At 35.3% G+C, this 21,600-nt stretch overlaps 1 protein-coding gene across 4 annotated transcripts in view; it reads right to left on the bottom strand.

Annotated features, from left to right (window-relative positions):
- Positions 1 to 21,600, bottom strand: part of LOC136032960 (tyrosine-protein kinase transmembrane receptor Ror-like) — a 595,320-nt gene that overhangs the window by 128,185 nt on the left and 445,535 nt on the right. For all 4 annotated transcript variants that reach the window (XM_065713445.1, XM_065713444.1, XM_065713447.1 and 1 more), the window contains 3 exons: positions 19,767 to 19,907; positions 15,245 to 15,553; positions 9,676 to 9,742 (listed from right to left, as the gene is read on the bottom strand). In XM_065713445.1, the coding sequence (XP_065569517.1) occupies positions 9,676 to 9,742; positions 15,245 to 15,553; positions 19,767 to 19,907 (517 nt within the window). The remainder of the gene's footprint in view (positions 1 to 9,675; positions 9,743 to 15,244; positions 15,554 to 19,766; positions 19,908 to 21,600) is intronic.

Below are 21,600 nucleotides of genomic sequence, written 5' to 3'. Positions count from 1 at the left end.
AATAGACACAAACACAACTATTTTATTTCTACACTGATATTAACAAGAGCTAAGAGCTCATATGGCACTTGTGACGAGGCAAGAAGAACTAGGAGCCAAGAGCTCATATGGTATAAGCTGTAACAAAATCCTAAGAATCAATAGATTGATTTAAAAGGAAAATCAGAGGCTTAATGCCGGTCAGGATTAAAATAAGAGCTCTGAGTCACGATGTCCTTCTAAATATCAAAATTCATTAAGATCCGATCACCCACTCGCAAGTTATAAATACCTAATTTTTCTTCTCCCTTTAGCCCCTCAGATGGTCGAATCTAAGAGAATGACTTAATCAAGTTAATTTGTGTAGCTCCCTGACACGCCTACCAATTTTCATCGTCCTAGCATGTCCAGAAGCACCAAACTCGCCAAATCACTGAACCCCTCCCCCAAAGAGAGCGAGTCCGGTACGGTGACGTCAATCACGTATCAAGGACATTTGCTTATTCTATCCACCAAGCTTCATCCCGATTCCTTCACTCCAAGTGTTTTTCCAATATTTCCCCCTCCAACTCCCCCCAATGTCAAAAGATCTGGTTGGGATTTGAAATAAGAGCTCTGAGACATGAATTCCTTCTGAATATCCAATTTCATTAAGATCCGATCACCTATTCGTAAGATAAAAATACCCCAATTTTCACGTTTTCCAAGAATTCCGGTTTCCCCCTCCAACTCCCCCCAATGTCACAGGATCTGGTCGGAATTTAAAATTAGAGCTTTAAAGCACAAGATCCTTCTAAACATCAAATTTCATTAAGATCTGGTCACCCTTTCGTAAGTTACAAATACCTCAATTTTCAAAATTACCCTCCGCCCAACTCCACCAAAGAAAGAAGATCCGATCCGGTTATGTCAGTTATGTATCTTAGACAGGTTTTTAATCTTCTCATCCAGTTTCATCCTGATCTCTCCGCTTTAAGTATTTCCGGTCCTCCCCCCAACAACCCTCCCCCCAATGACACTGGATCCAGTTCAGATTTAAAATATGAGATCTGAGTGACGAGGTCCTTCTAAATATGAAGTTTCATGAAGATCCGATCACTCCTTCGTAAGTTAAAAATACGCCATTTTTTTCTAATTTTTCAGAATTAACCCCCCCCCCCAATAGAGCGGAGCCGTTCCAAAAATGTAAATCACGTATCTAAGACTTCTGCTTATTTTTCCCATCATGTTTCATACTGATCCCTCCAATCTAAGCGTTTTCCATGATTTTAGGTTCCCCCACCCCAAACTCCTCCCAATGTCACCAGATCCGGTCGGGATTTAAAATAAGAGCTTTGAGACACGATATCCTTCTAAATATCAAGTTTCATTGAGATCCGATCACCCGTTCGTAAGTTAAAAGTACCTCATTTTTCTAATTTTTCAGAATTTACCCCCCCCCCCAACTACCACAAAGAGAGCGGATCCGTTCCGGTTATGTCAATCATGTATCTAGGACTTGTGCTTATTTTTCCCACCAAGTTTTATCCCGATCCCTCTACTGTGTTTCCAAGATTTTAGGATTCCCCTCCCAATCCCCCCCCAATGTCACCAAATCCGGTAGGGATTTAAAATAAGAGTTCTGAGACACGATATCCTTCTAAATATATAATTTCATTGAGATTCGATCACCCAATCGTAAGTTAAAAATACCTCATTTTTTTCTATTTTTCAGAATTGACCCCCCCCCCCCAACTACCCCAAAGAGAGCGAATCTGTTCTGCTTATGTTAATCATGTATCTAGGGCTTGTGTTTATTTTTCCCACCAAGTTTCATCCCAATCCCTCCACTCTAAGTGTTTTCCAAGATTTTAGGTTTCCCCCTCCCAACACCCCTCCTCAATGTCACCAGATCCAGTCGGGATCTAAAATAAGAGCTCCGAGACACGATATCCTTCTAAATATCAAATTTCATTGAGATCCGATTACCCGTTCGTAAGTTAAAAATACCTCTTTTTCTAATTTTTCAGAATTAACTCCCCCCCCCCCCAACTACCCCAAAGAGAGCGGATCCGTTCCGGTTATGTCAATCATGTATCTAGGACTTGTGCTTATTTTTTCCACCAAATTTCATCCCGATCCCTCCACTCTAAGGGTTTTCCAAGATTTTAGGTTTCCCCTCCTAAATCCCCCCCAATGTCACCAGATCCGGTCAGGATTTAAAATAACAACTCTGAGACACGATATCCTTCCAAACATCAAATTTCATTAAGATCTGATCAACCGTTCGTAAGTTAAAAATACTTCAATTTTTCTATTTTTTCCGAATTAAAGGGCCCCCTACTCCCCCCCAGACGGTCAAATCGGGAAAACAACTATTTCTAATTTAATCTGGTCCGGTCCCTGATACGCCTGCCAGATTTCATCGTCCTAGCTTACCTGGAAGTGCCTAAAGTAGCAAAACCGGGACCGACAGACCGACAGAATTTGCGATTGCTATTATGTCACTTGGTTAATACCAAGTGCCATAAAAAACTAATTGTAAAATTCCGTATGCCGAACAGTTTATACGCACATATTTTTGTGAACATTTGTAGTTTATATTTGTAGTTTATATGAACAATTTAATGCTGATCCCTTAAAATAAAGTTTTACATGCATATCCAGCCAGGTTCAATTGAATCTAATCTTAGGTTAATCTGTAAATCTCTAGAAATTAAAAATATCTTCGCCTTCTAAAGCAACTTAAAAAACAAGAAGTTCTACCTTTAGAACAATCAAATAGCTAATTTAAGGCAATAATTCGAATCCTCAATTTACATGTCATTACTGCAAAAATTAAAAGTGATTTTCTAAAAGAGAATGAAATTGCTTTTTTTGCCATGGATAACATCCTGTGTTGGAAACACTGAATGTTCTTAGAGAAAAGCGAGGCTATGTTACAAATAATGATTCTGTAATTTTAAAACACAATATAAACGTGTTCCTTTATAAACCGTAAAATTGGACTAATCAAAGAGACACGCGGTGTCGAATTTGTTCCAGCTCGTTGCAAAGCGAAGTGACGCGTGTTCGTCTGATTGACAGTGTCCATGCCATTTGGAAACAAAATTACTGTTATTACTTCTGACAATGGTTTCATTGTTTTCGATTCTAACTGAGATGGACACCAAGAGCCGGATATTTCACTTTTTGTATTTACGATTTATTCGAGAAGAAAATTCATGCTAATATTGATCAAAGAAAAAACTCAACTTGGAAAAAAAAGCAAAGAATCCTGTGAACTATGGAGGGAATGCAAACTTAGTTGGTACATCATAAATAGATGAATCAAGATAAAAGCCACGCCTAGATTTGGATACCTTATCTTCTAGAAAAGTTTCATCCAAAAGAAACAAATTGCATAAATAGCCCTACTAAAGATAAAAAAAAGAAGTTCCTAGCTGGTGTATTTCCTACTCCAACGCCTTATCCTCCCCCGAGTCAGTAAAGGTAAACACATAATCTTAGCTTAATGTCCACTAATCCTTATACAACAAAGAAAACGACTGTAAAAACACAAATTTGGTTCAAATGTACAACCCAAGCACCGAGGTGCGTACGTAAAAATTTGTCCTGAAGAGTGGATAAGAAAAAAAAAGGATATTTTTTTCGTCAAGAAAAAATGGAAACGAATTGCATGAAATACTGAACACAATTTAATTTTTTAATTTAATTATTTTAATTTAATTTAATTAAATTTAATATTAAGAACAAATTGATATTTCATGCTTTAACTTAAATATGAAATATTGAATGAAATATTAAAATACTAGTATTTGAGGAGAAGGCAAAGGTGCAACATACTCTGAGCATGCCTGTTAAAAAGCTAAAAAGTAAAAGGTTCTTTTCATGAGTATGAGTAAGGAGACTCCGGCTTTCAAAGGTGACTTTTTAAAAACGAAGCTGATTTTAACCACCGAATGTGGGTCATTAAAAGAGGCCTAGTAATCAAGCCTGGTCTTCAAGATGGACAGAGACCAGGTTTTTCGGGGGTACAAGAATATTCTACAGATCGGTAAAGACGACATCCTAGGATAACTCAAAGTAGCCCTTAAGAGGTAAAACGAAAGGTGGATTCTCCAAAGTAAACTTGAATGAGATTTAAGTAATGTCTTATTAAAATCTCCGTTCACTTGTAGTGAGGTGGCCAGAGCAAAAGGTTTGAATAGGGTAGAACAAAAGAGTGAAGGCTAGGGTAACGGCCCCAGACATTTTAACGTTGATGAGTTTTCAGCAATCCTGCTTTAGAAGTATTGTGGAATTTCAACTTTGCATTGACGCAGGGCGTGGGGAGTTTTATACCCATATCCCTCCTCAAATCAACTTACTAGTAATGTCTTGGGTTTCCATATTTTGACGTATATCATTCCTTTAATTTATGCTCACTCCCCTTCCCCAAATCAGAAGACTCATGTAGATATAACTGATGGCAATCCATAACAAAAATATACAACAAAGGCGTTTGAGTTATAATTAGTTATTTTTTTATTGTTTTGGTATAATTAGATATCGGCGAAAAAGTATGATATGTCATCTGAAAATTGCGAAGCATTTATGAATGAAAGGAAAGACTATAATAGGAGAAGGGGAAGAGAGTATCAAGATTTTTGTTTGGAGGGGGTATTCTTTCAAGGGTCGCAAAAAAATAAAAATACATCAAACATTTCTTTTAATGCATTTTTGTTACGTATTTACGTGTCTGAGGGAAATTAAAGGGAGGGGGGAGGATTTTCTAAGATAAACTTAGAAAATATTTGGTTCCTGGGTATGAATAGGAGTATAATTTAAATCTTTGCGGTTCATCAGTCTTGTTAGAACCGTCCAAAACGCCTCGTCCATCAAATTCGCTTCAGTTTATTGTTGTTAACATTATTATCATAATAATTCCATGACAAAATCTACTATAAACTAGGGTCAATTTCTTCTTCTTTTTTATCAGCCTACCCTTTTCCTTGTCTGTTTTGCTTTTACAGAACACAAACTATTTGTTTTTTAGTTCTGCTAGTTTTAGAAATGCAGTTCTAAAACTGCGCGAGTGTTCTAAGTACAGTTCTAAATAAACTCTCCTACAAAACTGTTCTAAATAGGCTATTTTGGAAATCTCCTATGAAATATCTTAACTGTTCTATTAATGGATCAGTACTATATTAAGTATCTCGCCAATCACTTTGTTAAATTAAATTATAAAAAAAGTTAAAACCGTCAAGCCATTGAGCATTTCGTCCGGAATCTTTATTTGGTCTCGATTCATTTGCTCATCAAAGTTGAGATACTTGAGTTTTCCTCAAAATCTACAAGTTAACATTTTTTTTCACTTAGCCATGAACTTAGAAGCGTTTTTCTTTTGGGCTGAAGTAAATACCACTCATCAAGCCTCCCACCAGTAATAATTGACATATACTGTCACCAAATTCACATGCATACTTTTACCATACTAGAATACCTCAATTTTGGACAATCACTACCATTCTAGTTTCGCAAGTCATCCAAGAAAACAATGGCGACTCTTTGTAACTGATTTAAGAGGAATATGCTTCAATTTAGGTTTCATAAGTACCCACACGTCTTTTTCGGCAAGGTAATCCATAAAAGGTGAGTTTGGTAGTCTGGTTTTGGTAGCAGTATAAAGATCCTAAGCTCCATGATGGATCAGGTTTTGAAGAATTTCCTAAAATGTCTTAATGACTTGTAAAAGATGGAGTACAGTGATGCGAAGCAAAGCGGAGAAACGTCTTTGAAAAGCACAGTAAGGTGCTGACACATAATTTGTCAGAGATTGTATATTGTCTGGCGTAAGGGCATATAAATACGTGCCTCTAACTACTAACCCTTTTGCTTGGTCTTTGGAGGGTAACCAGAACAGAAATCAGAAGATCTTGTATCTTCTTATACTTTGATCAAAAAGCGCCTTTTATACCAAATATCCTACTACATAATTTTGTACTACGAGCTTTAGGTCTTCCTAGATGCCTTCCTGCCCTCCGTAGTGGCCAAAATTGTTAATTATAACACGAAACAGGAAAGTTAATGCATAATATTTTTGCTTGTAAATATATACGTACTTGAGATTAAGGAAAATTGTTAGTGCTCAGAACTTTTCTATGGGCGAAGGCATTAAAAACAAAATAATTCGCTTTTTTTATGGAGTTTTTTTTTGCCATAAGAATCAACCCTTCCCCTCAAAATAAAATTTTGAGCGGGATTCTTACTCTATAGGCACATTCCTTAAGGCCTTGAGATAAATACCGGAGTATGTCCTTTGACAAGTGTGTGCCTATGAAGGAAAACTTTAGGCCCTTACTCCTTCAAAATATGTGCATATTTGTACAAATCGTTCTATTTCTTTTCAATCTTTGTTTATACATCTCTCATGTCTTCTGGAGTGTTGAAGAGCTTGCCGCCTGACAACTAAGCCCTCTTCCCTTCGAAACAAATTGCCATACAAGGATAAATTATTAGAAATATATATATATATATATATATATATATATATATATATATATATATATATATATATATATATATATATATATATATATATATATACAGACAAACTACTACAAAAATATAAGTTGGCAGAAAACGTCAATTTGATGGTGCATATTTTTCAAGTCCTTTAGTTTCTTCATTTTATTTCATAATGCTCCAATGGTGCTTCACACGATGCTAGATATCCATTCCTGCGACACCAACAGAGCACAAATAAAAAAAGCCCCAAAAATAGTTTCTGAGAACAATAAAAGAGGCGGACTGGGAAATTAGCTGGAAAATTTGAATATCACCAGTTCGCCAGGGTACGTACCTGTTAAGAGGATTTGTATCATATGCCATTTCCTAATTGATCTAAGGATCATTTTGGTTATTTTCGTCCACAATTTTAACGTCTTCCCGAAATAGTTTTTATGAAGTGCAAGTAAAATAAAGCTGAAAATCGCGCAAAATGCCCCAAAGGCAGAGCAACTCAAACAATTTTAAATATTTACAATATAAAATGCCCTCTGTTATTTACTCTGGTGTAACAAGCACAGAGCAATCATTTAAAAGTCGTAATTAACGCTGAGTAAATAAACTCAAGGACTCTTGGTAATTATTGAAAATATCAAATACGGATAACTGTTTCCTAACATCCGCAACAAAATCCGACTATGCGTCGACAGAGCGGTGTGAAAAATTCAAAGGAAACCGAACTGACAAAGTTTTTGCGGCAAACATTAGGTTACGATCTTATGCTCGTAAAATCAGGGGAAATTCCACAAATCCAAAGATAAGAAATGAAACGAAGCTTAAATGAGTGACTCATTAGAAAAAGAAAACCTTTTCACAAGAATTTAAAATTAAGATGAGATAATATGGATACAGTACTTATTCGTAACTGGGCCAGAAATCCGGCATTTCACACCCATAGTAACTTAAGCACAAAACAAAACTGAAATAGACATTTCGCAGCGTAAAATAAGGCAAGACTTATGGTACTTGTGTATTCTTCAGAATACAATCGATAAGTGAAGTTAGGTTCTTTCGTGAAACAAACTACGACACAGGTACATTTTATGAGAAAATCCGGTTTCATAGCCACAAAGACAAAAGTCAATTTAGTTTGCTACGCATAGTGACAGACGATAGTGTCTGAACATGGATTTTGAAACGAAGATTTGTGATTTTCCAAAGACTGAAAAAGAGGGAATTATATTTTTCCAGGATAAGGGGTTGTTGCCCACAACAAAACATTGGGTCAATGGACACAACATGACTTTATACTCTTACGAGAAGGAACATTTTTGGAAGTGCAACAATAGGCCATGTTTGAAAGGGTAGGTTACAATTTTCCTAATAAAGTATCAAATTTCCATCATATTTTGAGTGTGTTCTGAATAATACACAAGTACCAGACTTATTTGCAAAATGAACAGGTATTATTTGAATAAAAGCTAAGAGCTCGACCAAAATTAATGTATTCTAAATGATAATCGTAATAATTCAAATAGTTGCATTTACCATTCTTTCATTTATAAAAACTTGTTTGTTTCACTTTTTTAAGTTTTGCATCACTGATGTAGCCCGCAGTTGGCAATTTTCTTTTTAATTAAGATTGGTTTTATTTTGCTAGTGAAAAAAAAATATTTCATGGATTAAAATTAACCAGAATTAACCGATCTAGTAAATAAATGCAACTTCTCTTGCTAAATAGGAAATTGGTCATAGATACAATCCTGTAACAATGTTCGCACTAGCTCTAAATAGATTCATCTTACTGATCAAATTTTGAAATCAGGATTCGAAAATTGGTCCAATCCCTAACTATTAATCTAGTAAAATATCTGGTCTAAAACTTATGATGAAACTTCTCAGCCTTTTCGCTAAGATTAAAGTGTTGTATTGAAGTTTAGTATCTGTATGACAAGCGGCAACGCACTCAGGAATTTAGCTGGGAGGGGCAAGTTTTTAATTTGTGTGAATTTGTCGAAACAGGCAAATTAAAAGAAAACATGGAGAGGCACAGAAGCCCTTGCTAAGACGCCAAAGTGCAACAGACACGTAGCCTAGTTTCCAACACGATATTCGTCTTTTTTTTATGAAAACAAAGTTTTATTGAAGACTAAACTTTTCAACTGACCCATTCAAATACTTTTATAAACTTCTATACTGATATGAAAAATGAAATGAAGCTAATGTAGTTCTTCTCTCGAAAACTGCTTTCAATTTCATTCTTATGATTATTTTAAGAGCAGTTAGAAATCAAGGAACCTGGCAATGTAAATCCTACTCGTAAAACACGGCGGAAGTCAAGGGATTAGGCAATAGGTAAGTGGGACTATGATAGAGAGAGAGAGAGGCGGCCCTCCTAAGCATGTGCTGCAATGCGGCGAAGCGTTTTTCGTTTTGTCCAGGCTAGAGGAAGAGACAGGATTGGAACCAGAGTACTACGCTATAAAACCGGATACAGAAATGAGGACTTTAAGTCGTGCCCGTTTACAAAAACCAGCATGCATCCCCTTGGCGAAAATTACGATCTTATAAAAATGCTTCACCGTGCCTTTGAAATCATTTTGAAAGATTTAGTGCTTTTTTATATTTCGTTCGGTCTGTTTTATTAATACTCCATTGGTATATCTGTAGCAGTCGCCTTAATTACATTCTATAATTTTGTCATGAATTCATTTTGATAAAGTTTAGTATCCGATGACATTTTGGTGTCAATAAGCGTTTTTAAAGGGTAAGTAGGATCCTGTATTTTATATCTGGAACGTGTAGTCATAGTTATTTTGTATGAAGAGGCAGAAGTAAGCATACGACTAAAAATATACGATTATGTGTTATAGGTGGAGGGGGAGGAGGAGAATCCTCTAATATTTACCTGAAAGATCTCCTTTCCGAAATTAATTCAATAACTGCAGCCTAAAGATCTTACTTTCTCGTTCCTCATCCCCTTCTTTAGGCCATCATTTTTCCCATTTTCAGGGAGGGATCGCTCAGATCAATATCATGTAAGATCCCCTCCCTGATCCCCCTAATATCTTCTTACATGTACCATCCATTTAGCTTATTGTTTTTATTATGGTGATTTCACTAAAACAGAGAGTGAACCCATACCCTATACTATGCACTGCTACCTTGGGGGGAGGCAGTAGGATTTCATACTGAATCATTTAGGTTATGTCTATAAAGCCTACTCACCCGGTTCCACCAACACTTGGAAAAGGTGGTTGAAAATTAGGAATGGCAGGAACAGGGTCTTGACTACCTAAAAAAGAAGAGTCAAATACTAGACTATTACGTCACTGTTGCAGGTTGCGGCCATAAAAAATCATAACACATTCCCTGCAAGGATCAACTTTGATCAATTGTGGTTAAAGTTAGAGGTTTACTTGGGGAATGAAAGCAAATATTTTCTTTGGAACAAAGACCAACAAAAAGCGAGAAATTTAGGTGAAAAGGGCTTTACTAGTTGATAAAGTAGGACAAATAGCCACAAATTGTGGTTTTTAGCAGATTTTTCTTCCATCAGGGACTTTGTTTCGACCTTAGAAAGCCAAACAGGCTAACAAAACTAATAAAACCAATTCGTCACACAAAATCATGTGTATTAAATTACATTATTAAGTTATTGAAACCCTTCTTCTTCAACCGGCTATCGTCAGACCGGTGCTATTTCACAGAAATGTTGTATCAGCCGATTAGCAAACAAAATACTATTTACATTGGTTTTATATTTGCTTGTTCCGTCAGCTGCCTCAACATAGCCCAGCATGAGCAACAAGCTTATAAACACTGATCTAAACGAGAGGTTCCCAACCAGAGGAAGAATTTTTCCTTAAAGTTCAAAAAAGTTTTTTTTCATTAAAATAGATATACACTTAAAAACGTTTAGAACACGTTGGGGTTTTAGTGGTCTAAGGCTTTCTAAGATGGCCGAGAACCTGCTGCAGACAAACCACAGTTAAGAAACCCTTTCGTTTCAAAAACAGATTAAATAAAAAGAAACTAATTTTTTTAGCTGAAAGTAAGGAGCGACATTAAAACTTAAAACGAACAGAAATTACTCCGTATATGGAATGGGTTGTCCCCTCCGCAATCCCTCGCTCTTTACGCTAAAGCTTTTAATTGTTTTAAAAAGTAGAATTGTGGCAAAGAGTCAAACTTTAGCGTAAAGAGCGAAAGATTGCGGAGGGGACAACCCATTTCATATACGGAGTAATTTCTGTTCGTTTTAAGTTTTAATGTCGCTCCTAACTTTCTGCTAAAAAAATATTATTTTTTTTATTTAATTTTTGAACGTTTTTGAATTAATGCATGTTTGGTTTTGGCTCTCCGCACATAAATTATTAAAATGAAATTTGTATATTAATTCTTTTTTTGGCTAAATCGCTTTCTCTTAGTTTTGATCAGACGATTTTGAGAAATAAGGGGTGGAGAAGGAGGCCTAGTTGCCCTCCAATTTTTCGGTTACTTAAAGAGGCAACTAGAACTTTTAATTTTTAACGAACGTTTTTATTAGTAAAAAATATACGTAACTTAAGAATTAACTTACGTAACAAACTTTCATAATCTTATATTTTTATTATGTATACGAGGGGGTTTGTACCCTCGTTAATACCTCGCTCTTTACACTAAATCGTAAGTTTTGTCCCAATTCTTTAAGAATGACCCCTGAATCAGAAAGGCCGCAGAATAAATAGTTGAAATTACTAAAAATACTTTAGCATAAAGAGCGAGTTATTTATCTCCTCCTAAATACCTCGCTCTTTATGCTAAAGTATTTTTAGAACCCCTCATATGCATAATAATCTCTGTTCGTTTTAAGTTTCAATGCTACTCCTTTCTTTCATTTGAAAAAACGTTTTCATGTTTATTTTTCATTGTTTTCTTATAGTAATGCTAGAAAATCCTGCACCCTTTTCATTGAATTTTTCTTCCCCCATGACAGATTCCTCCAAGGAAAGATCCTCCAACATAGCTCCCTCCCCACAGCCCCACCCCCAAACAAAATAAAATCCCCCTGAAAACGTCTGTACACTTCCCAATAACCATTATTATATGTAAACACTGGTCAAAGTTTGTAACTTGCAGCCCCTCCCCCAGGGATCGTGGGGGAGTAAGTCATCCCCAAAGACATAGTTATTATGGTTTTCGACTATGTTGAACAAAATGGCTATCTCAAAATTTTGATCCGTTGACTTTAGGAAAAAAATGAGTGGGAAGGGGCCTAGATGCCCTCCATTTTTTTGGTCACTTAAAAAGGGCACTAGAACTTTTCATTTCCGTTAGAATGAGCCCTCTTGCGACATTCTAGGACCACTTGGTCGATACGATGACCCCTGGGAAAAAAAAGAAAAAAAAAAACAAATAAACACGCACCCGTGATTTGTCTTCTGGCAAAAAATACAAAATTCCACATTTTTGTAGATAGGAGCTTGAAACTTCTACAGTAGGGTTCTCTGATACGCTGAATCTGATGGTGTCTTCGTTAAGATTCTATGACTTTTAGGGGGTGTTTCCCCTATTTTCTTAAATAAGGCAAATTTCCTCAGGCTCGTAACTTTTGATGGGTAAGACTAAACTTGATGAAACTTATATATTTAAAATCAGCATTAAAATACAATTCTTTTGATGTAGCTATCGATATCAAAATTCCATTTTTTAGAGTTTTGGTTACTATTGAGCTGGGTCGCTCCTTACTACAGTTCGTTGCCACGAACTGTTTGATAAAAAATAAAGCAAACGGTATTTTGCTCAAATCTGACCATTGGTAAACTATTGGCCCAGTTGGTGAAAGTGTGGTAATTAACAAAAGACTGCATAAGTTGTAATATCAAGAAAGGGTATGCAAAATCAGTGAGGAAAACTCTCACATTCGAACAAAAACAAGGTCATGACCTGACACTACTCACACTCTGCATGCATTTCGAATGGATCGAAACTTTTTGGAACAACTTTATGACATGATAAATCTTGGATTTTGGATTATGATCCAGAAACTAAGCGTCAGTCCATGAACTAGAAGAGCCCACCTTCACCTATTAGTAAATCCAAATACAAAACAGTGATGTCTTCCATATGGAATAAGACCAGGTCCTTCGGTGGTACAAGTATATTCTCCAGATTGATAAAGAGTGCACATTCCTAAAAAAAATTCTCAGCAGACCTTAAGAGGATATAACAAGAGCTGGACTCCCCAAAGTAAACTTGAATGAGACTATAAGCGGACTTATTAAAATCTTCGTCCACTTGTAGTGAGGTGGCCAGAGCAGAAGGTTTGAACAGGGTGGGACGAATGAATGTAGGCTACGAAACAGTTTCTTCTGTATCCGTGTACCTCAACAAGATATCTGAAGAACAAACCGTTCATCAGCAATGCTGTTCCGATGTTCCTGCTCACCTCCATGAACAAATCAGGAAAAACATTTTTAGCGTAAATGAATTACGGCTTCTCCATTAGGACAGCCGGCGCAAAATGTAGTGTTTGTCAATATGTTTCTTGCAAAGCATACATCCGAGTGCTAGATCCTTTAGCCTAGTCCTATGAGACTTTTATTTCTTACTAATTTTACAGGAGAGCAAAATAAAAATAAAAACTCACAATGAAAAAATCTTCTTCTCACAAATCAGAATTTAAGAAAGTGGAAATTTTGAAAACTTATTCCTAGTTAATTTTTCAATTGGTGTTGGCTGGAAATGTCCAAATTGATGAATTTTTCGCTACTTAGAAGATAAGGGACTTACGATCTTTTTTGAGGTCCTTCTGGAACAGTTTATAACTCGGTCAGAATTAAAGATAAGCCCATTTTAAATAGACCAATCGATAGATCTCTTTCAGCACTTTCGAACCATATGATTAACTGGTTTTCGGGAAAAGTGGACTTACGCCCTTTTTGCAAAACACCACGGAAATTGGCATTAAAAGGTGAACGATTTAAAATGGTTGATACGGTGAAAGACAAATTCGCTGCCATCATAAACGATCTTGAGATTATAGAAACCGACATGTTAATAGCCAGGACAACATACAGAGGAGTGGGTAGTGTTCCTCCGTTTGATCCTTCCCCCTGAAATTTTGCCCGGTTTGTAGACAAGTAACAAAAATAAATATTAAACAAATTTTTGCTGCGTTTTGTAAAGTTTTTTACCCCCCCCCCCCCAATAAAATTCCTGGATATGCTCTCGATGCAATATATTATATTTGTTATTTGGCTGATTTATTATTTATTTAATAATATATTATTTAGTTAATACTAATACAGTCATGAAAAATGTAGCTATTATGTCTCTGTTCTGGCGCGTGAACCCTTGTTAAGGGATTAAATATCCAAAAACAATTTCTGGAAATCATCAGGAAGCTTTTAATTACAAGAGATAATTTAGAAAACAAATCCCACTATGAGTCCCAGAAATTACGACATTCCTTAGTACACCATGGAATGGCTTCAATAATTATCCATAATTTTGCTTCATAAAACTTCACATCTCCAAGAAAACTCATTTGTACCCCAATATTTCCATTGCAATAGGAATATATTAGTTCTCTCCTATAGAATCATGTTTAGTGTCATAATGAGGAAGTTTTGAAAGATTACAGGTCGTGATTTTAAAGGGTGCTGACATCTTGTGACAAGTCTGGAACTTCCTGTTATAATTCAAAATAAGTCATTTTGAGTCTAATTATTTTTTTTTAGTCAGAAGGTTTTGTTAACAGATTGAAGGTAATAAAAAGGTTTTTGCATGTATGCATCGCTACTGTAGATGGCAATAAAAACAAGACACGGCACTGCAGTCAGACAAAGCACTGAAAATGCAGATACAAAAAATCCTTTGATGTTGCTGAGGAAATAATTGTAGTTCTTCGTTCAATAAATATGACGCGTTATCAAATACGGTACGGATAGGGGATTGCCCAACTTGATCAGATTTTTTCCTTTTTATTCGGCTGTTTTGCTTATATTTGAGTCGGGAGGGGGGAGCTGTTATAAATTTTCCCCGGGCGGCACCAAATCTAGGAACGGATCTGAATGAAACTGTGAGGAATCTTACCAGTCTAAATTATTAGGTCTTTGGAGTCTTTTATTTGGTCTTAGGTCTTTGGGGTGTTCATCTCCACCATTCATTCTGCAAAGGGCACTGACTATTGATGAAGATGCACAAACTTAGTATTATAAAATAACATTTTCTGAAATAATTTACAGGACACATGAGGCCTAAGGATGTGTTTTGAGACTCACCACTTATCATGATCTATAACGTTTTAAAGAATTTGGGTAAATAAATCTTAAATCTTAAAAAATGATCCTAATATGGCCGTCTTAAAATTTGAAAAATGATCCAAATATGGCTATAAGTTCTACCCAAATCTTTGGAACTCTTTTTTCAAAACCCAGAATCAGTGAAAATTAGAGTCAAGTCAAAATGAAATAAAAACTTATTCAATTTCCTAAGCTCTAGTGTTAGAAAAGACGTAGAGATATGAGCTTGAAAGCACCTTTCTGCTATATAATTTAAGCTCACAGGTTCTTTTATTTTTTACAATAATTACAATATAAGTGTGACCTACTCTCAGCAGAGAGCACAGCTCGAATGTTTTTTCTTCTTCTCTCACACTTTTTTTCTTCTAGTACAACAATTTTCTAAGGCAGTGAAAAGCCCCTTATACAGAATTTTAGTGATTTTTTAGATATGAATTTTTTTAGAATACAACTATATAAACCCAGCTGGTTTCTGCGTAGCACAGTGGAAACAAGGAACTGGAGCTCACCATGTTTGGACATAATTGCTTTAATAATCCCAGTAGTTTCCGCTTTCTGCTGTCCATTGAAAGCCTCACATCGATAATATCCTGAATCTTGGACATCGAGTTTCAGGATTCGGAGTCGTGATGTTAAAATGCCATTTGACTTAACTTTTCGGATGATAACACGATTCTTTTGCTCTATGAGGGGAGCTTCGTTGACAAACCACTTGTACCGAGTTGGAGGGGGGTCACCTACAGCTTCACATCGAAGCCTTATTGAGTCACCAACTTCTTTTGTAACATTAGGTAGCTGTCGAAAAAAACGCAAGGAACCTGAAAAAAAAAATATATCTATATATAAGTGATTGATATGCGGTACAGTGCTTCTTATGAACCTCCAGTAAAAAAAAAAAAAAAAAATCACAAAGTATGCAAGCAATTTGCAGAATACAGGAATTTCGAAAATTATACCTCAATCATCAATATCATAGCCATACTCATCGCAAATTGCATGGAGGAGTTGATATGTGAATTTTTTTTGTAAGTTTGTGGGGGGGGGGTCTGAACTTACGAAAAAAATCAGCAATAAAATCAAATATTAAGATGTTTTCACATTATAACACATTTTTCTTTCTGAAATTTCACTACGAGGAAAATTTCCATGTACGCTTGGAAGATTATTATACCTTTGGAGATCACAAGTACAGTAGGCATATGGTGCAATTTACAATCTGGTATTTTAATATTTAGACAAACCCCAGGCAACTAATAGCAGGTAGACAGAAAGGGGGCTCTCCCCGCCTGAAATATCATAGGCTGTAGTTTCCCTCCATAATGTTCTACAGTTCAATATAATTTGCCCTTACTTTCTTGTTTGTCTTGGCAAGTTTGGAACGCCGCTCAGCCAATATATATTCTTACGTATGGTACGTGCCCAACCGACACTAAAGTTTTGCTTAAAAGATGCATTTTTTCCACAGAGGTTATCTTTAATTTACTTTTAAAGCGCACATTGGGGGTTATTTCAAAAGCTGAATGTATTGATCATGGAGTTCTTTATTATTAAAAAAAATGCAATAAAAAAAAATAATGCTCGTTTTGAGTCAGCATTCAGGACTCGTTTTTCAGTTAGTAACTAATATAAAACTTCAGCTTATGCATTTATTCGATTCAAAAACGATTTAAAATCCACATTAATAGCATCGAAAGGTTTAAGCAACGTATCAAAGTATAATTTTGATTTTTCGCCAAGCCCACATTTTTTACTGCACACCCTTCCTTATCATAATTTATTTTTTTAAAAGAAAATACACCATTAATGTCATTAGTGCTTTTTCATTTACTTCTCCAAACTCATTGTAAAGACATGTGAACAAGATTAAAAAAAATTTTACAATATAGAACATGTAATCAAAATTTTTTCCCCCATTGTTTCCTCACTATTTTAGTCTTTTTTGCAAATTTTGGGTGTTTTTTTCTTTAAGATTTTTTTTTCTGATGTAGGCTACTCAAAATTAAATCGAATTTTTCCTTGTATCCACAATTTTTACTTGTTTCTTTTTATCTTTTCTTTTTTTTTGTCTGAAACACAACAAATCCAGCCAAAAATTTAATCAAGCAAAATCTATGAGTGAAGAAAAACTGAAATTACATTTTTTGTATTTCCCTTTCTTATCACAATTTAAACTTTTACAAGAAAATACACCATCAATGTCATTCGTATTTCTTCATTTAATTCTCCAAACTTACTGTAAAACACGCGAACAAGATTAAACAATCATATATAGGACATTAAACAAAAAAAATTTCATTCCCCATTGTTTGCTCACTTTTTAAGTCTTTTTTTGCAAATTTTGGGTGTTTTTTAAAAAAATTCTTTTTTCTTTTCTTTTTCTTTGTCTGAAACACAACAAATCCAGCCAAAAATTTAATCAATCAAAAACTATGAGCGAAGAAAAACTATAATTACATTTTTTGTATTTCCCTTCCTTGTCACAATTTAAACTTTTACAGGAAAATACACCATCAATGTAATTCGTATTTCTTCATTTAATTCTCCAAACTTATTGTAAAACATGCGAACAAAATTAAACAATTATATATAGGACATTAAATAAAACATTTTCCGTTTCTCATTGTTTGCTCACTTTTTAAGTCTTTTTTTTGCAAATTTTGGGTGTTTTTTAAAATGATTCTTTTTTCTTTTCTTTTATTTGTCTGAAACACAACAAATCCAGAATATATTTTTTTGTATTTCCCTTCCTTGTCACAATTTAAACTTCTACAAGAAAATACACCATCAATGTCATTCGTATTTCTTCATTTAATTCTCCAAACTTATTGTAAAACATGCAAACAAGATTAAAAAATCATATATAGGACATAACATAAAATTTTTTTCATTCCCCATTGTGTGCTCACTTTTTAAGTCTTTCTTTGCAAATTTGGGTGTTTTTTTAAATGATTTTTTGTTGTTGTACTGATAAATTAAATCGAATTTTTCCTTACATCCATAATTGTTACTTGATTCTTTTTTTTGTCTGAAACACAAAGCAAAAAAAACAACAAAAATTTAATAAAGCAAAAACTATGAGCGTAGAAAAACTATAATTACATTTTCAAATAGTTTATTGCAATCAAACAGTTCGTGGAGCGACCCGGCTTAATAGTAACCGAAACTAAAAAAAAAAATAGAATTTTGATACCAATAGTTACACCAAAAGAACCGCATTTTAATAATGAATTTAAATATATAAGTTTCAGTAAGTTTAGTCTTACCCATCAAAAGTTACGAGCCTGAGAAAATTTACCGTATTTTAGAAAACAGGGGGACATACCCCCTAAAAGTCATACGATCTTAACGAAAATCACACCATCACATACAGCATATTGGAAAACCATAACGTAGAAGTTTCAAGCTCCTATTTATAAAAATGTGGAATTTCGCATTTTTTGCCAGAAGACAGGTCACGGATGCGTGTTTATTTGTTTTGTTGTTGTTGTTTTTTTCCAGGGGTGATCGTATCGATTCAGATGTCCTAGAATGTCGCGTGAGGGTTCATTCAAACAGAAATTAAAAGTTCTAGTGCCTTTTTAAGTAACCAAAAACATTGGAGGGCACCTAGGCCCCCTCCCACCCTCATTTTCCCCCAAAGTCACCGGATCAAAATTCTGAGATAACCATTTTATTCACCATAGTCGAAAAACCTAATAGCTATGTCTTTGGGGACGACTTGCTCCCCCACAGTCTCCGTGGGAGGGGCTGCAAGTTACAAACTTTGACCAGTGTTTACATATGCTATTGGTTATTGGAAATGCACAGACGTTTTCAGGGAGATTTTTTTTGGTTTGGGAGGGGGGGTTATTTGGGAGGATCTTTCCATGGAGGAACTTGTCATGGGGGAAGAAAATTTCAATGAAGGGGGGGGGGAATTTTCTATCATTATTAAAAAAAAACAATGACAAAATAAATATGAAAAGTTTTTCAACTGAAAGTAAGGAGCAGCATTAAAACTTAAAACAAACATAAATTATTATGCATATGAGGGGCTCACCTTCTCGTAATACCACGCTCTTTACGCTAAAGTATTTTTAGTAATTTAAACTATTTATTCTACGGCCTTTGTGATTCAGAGGTCATTCTTAAGGAGTTGGTACAACATTTAAGCATTAGCGTAAAGAGCGAGGTATTGACGACGGGATGAACCCCCTCATATATGTAATAAAAACATACGAATATAGAAGTTCGTTACGTAAGTTAATTCGTAAGTTACGTGTATTTTTTAATAATGAAAACGTTCGTAAAAAATTAAAAGTTCTAGTTGCCTCATTAAGTAATCAAAAAATTGGAGGGCAACTAGGCCTCCTCCCTCGCTCCCTTTTTCTCAAAATCTTCCGATTAAAACTATGAGAAAGCCATTTAGCCACAAAAAATTAATATGCAAATTTCGTTTTAATTATTTATGGGCGGAGAGCCAAAATCAAAACATGCATTAATTCAAAAACGTTCAAAATTTTCACTAGCAACCCAAGCTAACTTTCTTGAATCGAAAACTATGCTTCCCAGCGCAGCCAAATATCTGCTTTGACATGATTAATAGTGGATTTTTTTCGATATTTTAAGCTCAAAAATGTTCAGATATAGCATTAGGACATACATGCATCGACGCAAAGGCATGGGAGAGCCCTTTATCCCCAAAATATTAACGTTTTCATGATATCTCCTATTATTTCTGGCATTGTCAATATTATTCATTTGCTTTCGAACGTGCCCCCCCCCCTTCTCCCAAATAAATTCGTACGTACGTGTTTGATGTCACACATCATAGATCGTATGCAGGTTTCGTACTTCAAAAAAGAAACGCTTCAAGAAACCAAGAAAATAGTTATGGTTGAACAACCATTAAGAAAACAGTTATCACGTCTGAACAGAATTAAACCGTCAATCTTCTGCCATTAATTCACACCTTTGAGCTAATTATTAGCACTCAATAGAAGAATTAACTTCATTTTTACTATCATTTACAATCAGTCATAAATCGCTTACCAGGCGAGAGTGAGACTTCTGTTGGGACAACTGAAGCATTTTTATTGCTTTGTCTCACATCATCTGAATCATCGTAGCTTGTATCATAATCATAATCATCAATGGTTGGTGCAGGTGGTGCATGAAAATCACTGTCCCAAACTATAAAAAAGAAATAGGTTTAGTGAAGTGGAATAACAATGCCCATGTCCTTACAATCCAGCATCTCATATCTCAAGTTTGATACAGATACAACACGGTCTTTTAAAAACTTACACAGATGAGTTGAACTACGGGGCATTATGGATATCAAAAACAAGAAAAAAATTCACCAGTCAGATACTCAGCATATCGAAAATGATGTGTCTTACTTTTGCGCCTTACAGTATGGGTTAATTCATCCTGAATAATCCTGAAATTCTCTTATTTGGACAAATAAATCTAAGAAAGGTGTAAATGCACTTAACAAGCCCTGCTAGGTCAGTTAGTAGAGTGCGTGATAAATAGAAATCTTAATCACGTTGTCGTGGAATCAAGACTCTGACTTGACATTTTTGTATCAGTGTCAGGTACAAATATTGGGAATGGGATATTATTTTTGGGTAAAATTGAATCTGTGGAGTAAAATGGACACAACACTAAAACGTGTGTGTAGGTGGAAAAAAAGCAGGTTAAACGTGAAGGAGGGCGATTTTTTCTCTTCGCAAATGAGCATTCCAAAATTATATTTTGGGTGGTAGTACTACCCAGCTTTGTCTTAAAGCTTCACAGTTGTAGGATAGTCACAAAATTCAGGGAAAGTTTCGTTGGGGTTGGGAGGAGGATTTTTCTTATCCTCACAAAAGAGTGTCTTCCATGTCTCATAAGAAAGACGGAAACATCTGTAGGCTTTTTCAACTTATGATACTAGCAGTAAAATGTTTTACCTAGTTTTGACAAAATATTATTAATTAGGATTTGTCATGCTTGTCGCACGTAATTTTACTTAGCTTGACCTTTGCAATTTTGACCTAACTTAGTTCCCTTCTTATTCAGGTCTAGATGAGTGTGCAGGAATTCGTTTTGGAATAGCCATTTGAGAAAAAAAAAAACAGAAAAAATATATACATAAAAAACTGTTGGTAAAATCGCATCAATCACGAGTCCCAGCCACGGAAAGGCTTTGTCCCGAAAGCCCTTACCTATGCGTGTATGGTATTTCAGATTAAGTGTGACCAACATAGTGAAAATACGATCGCAAATCTTAAAAATGGCTGAAGATACGAAAGTTTGTATTAGTAGGCTACTTATGGCTGTCTTGGGCCTATGTAAACAGTTTAGTCAACAAGGCGGATTATTGAAGCTTTATTCCAAGCTATATTGATTTTGTGTATTGATCTGGTAGATCTGGCACGTACGCAGGGAGGTGGCCTTTGCCCCCCCCCGAAATTTCGTGAAATGTTTAATTTCCCCATGGTTTCTTGGGATTTTTGGCAAAAATAGGACATATATTAAGAATCTAGATACATATGTGAAGCCTTTTTGGGGGGATTTTACAGCATGCAATTATCCGGTCAAGTCAATGCCCATTTATTAATCCATTTTCTGTCTAACTTTTTACCCTCTTCGAAGTAATTAGTAATTGTACTGTTATTTTTTTTGTAAAGAGAGTTTGCTTTCCACAGCAAAATAGAATTATCCTTGATATTAGGGTGCTTATCCCCCCTTTTCAGGATAAAAAGTACAGCTTTTAATGGATCAATTTTGGAAACTATCATTTTTCATTCAAATCTACGTTTTTGCAATAGAAGAACTACCCCCCCCCCGCAGCACCCATATTGCACTGTTAACCCTAAAATTTCTCTTTCAGTGGGAT

Source organism: Artemia franciscana, chromosome 11 (genome assembly GCF_032884065.1).
Source record: "Artemia franciscana chromosome 11, ASM3288406v1, whole genome shotgun sequence".
Taxonomy (NCBI): domain Eukaryota; kingdom Metazoa; phylum Arthropoda; class Branchiopoda; order Anostraca; family Artemiidae; genus Artemia; species Artemia franciscana.
Note: the sequence above shows the minus strand (reverse complement) of the source record. Positions and strands in the feature narration are given on the sequence as shown.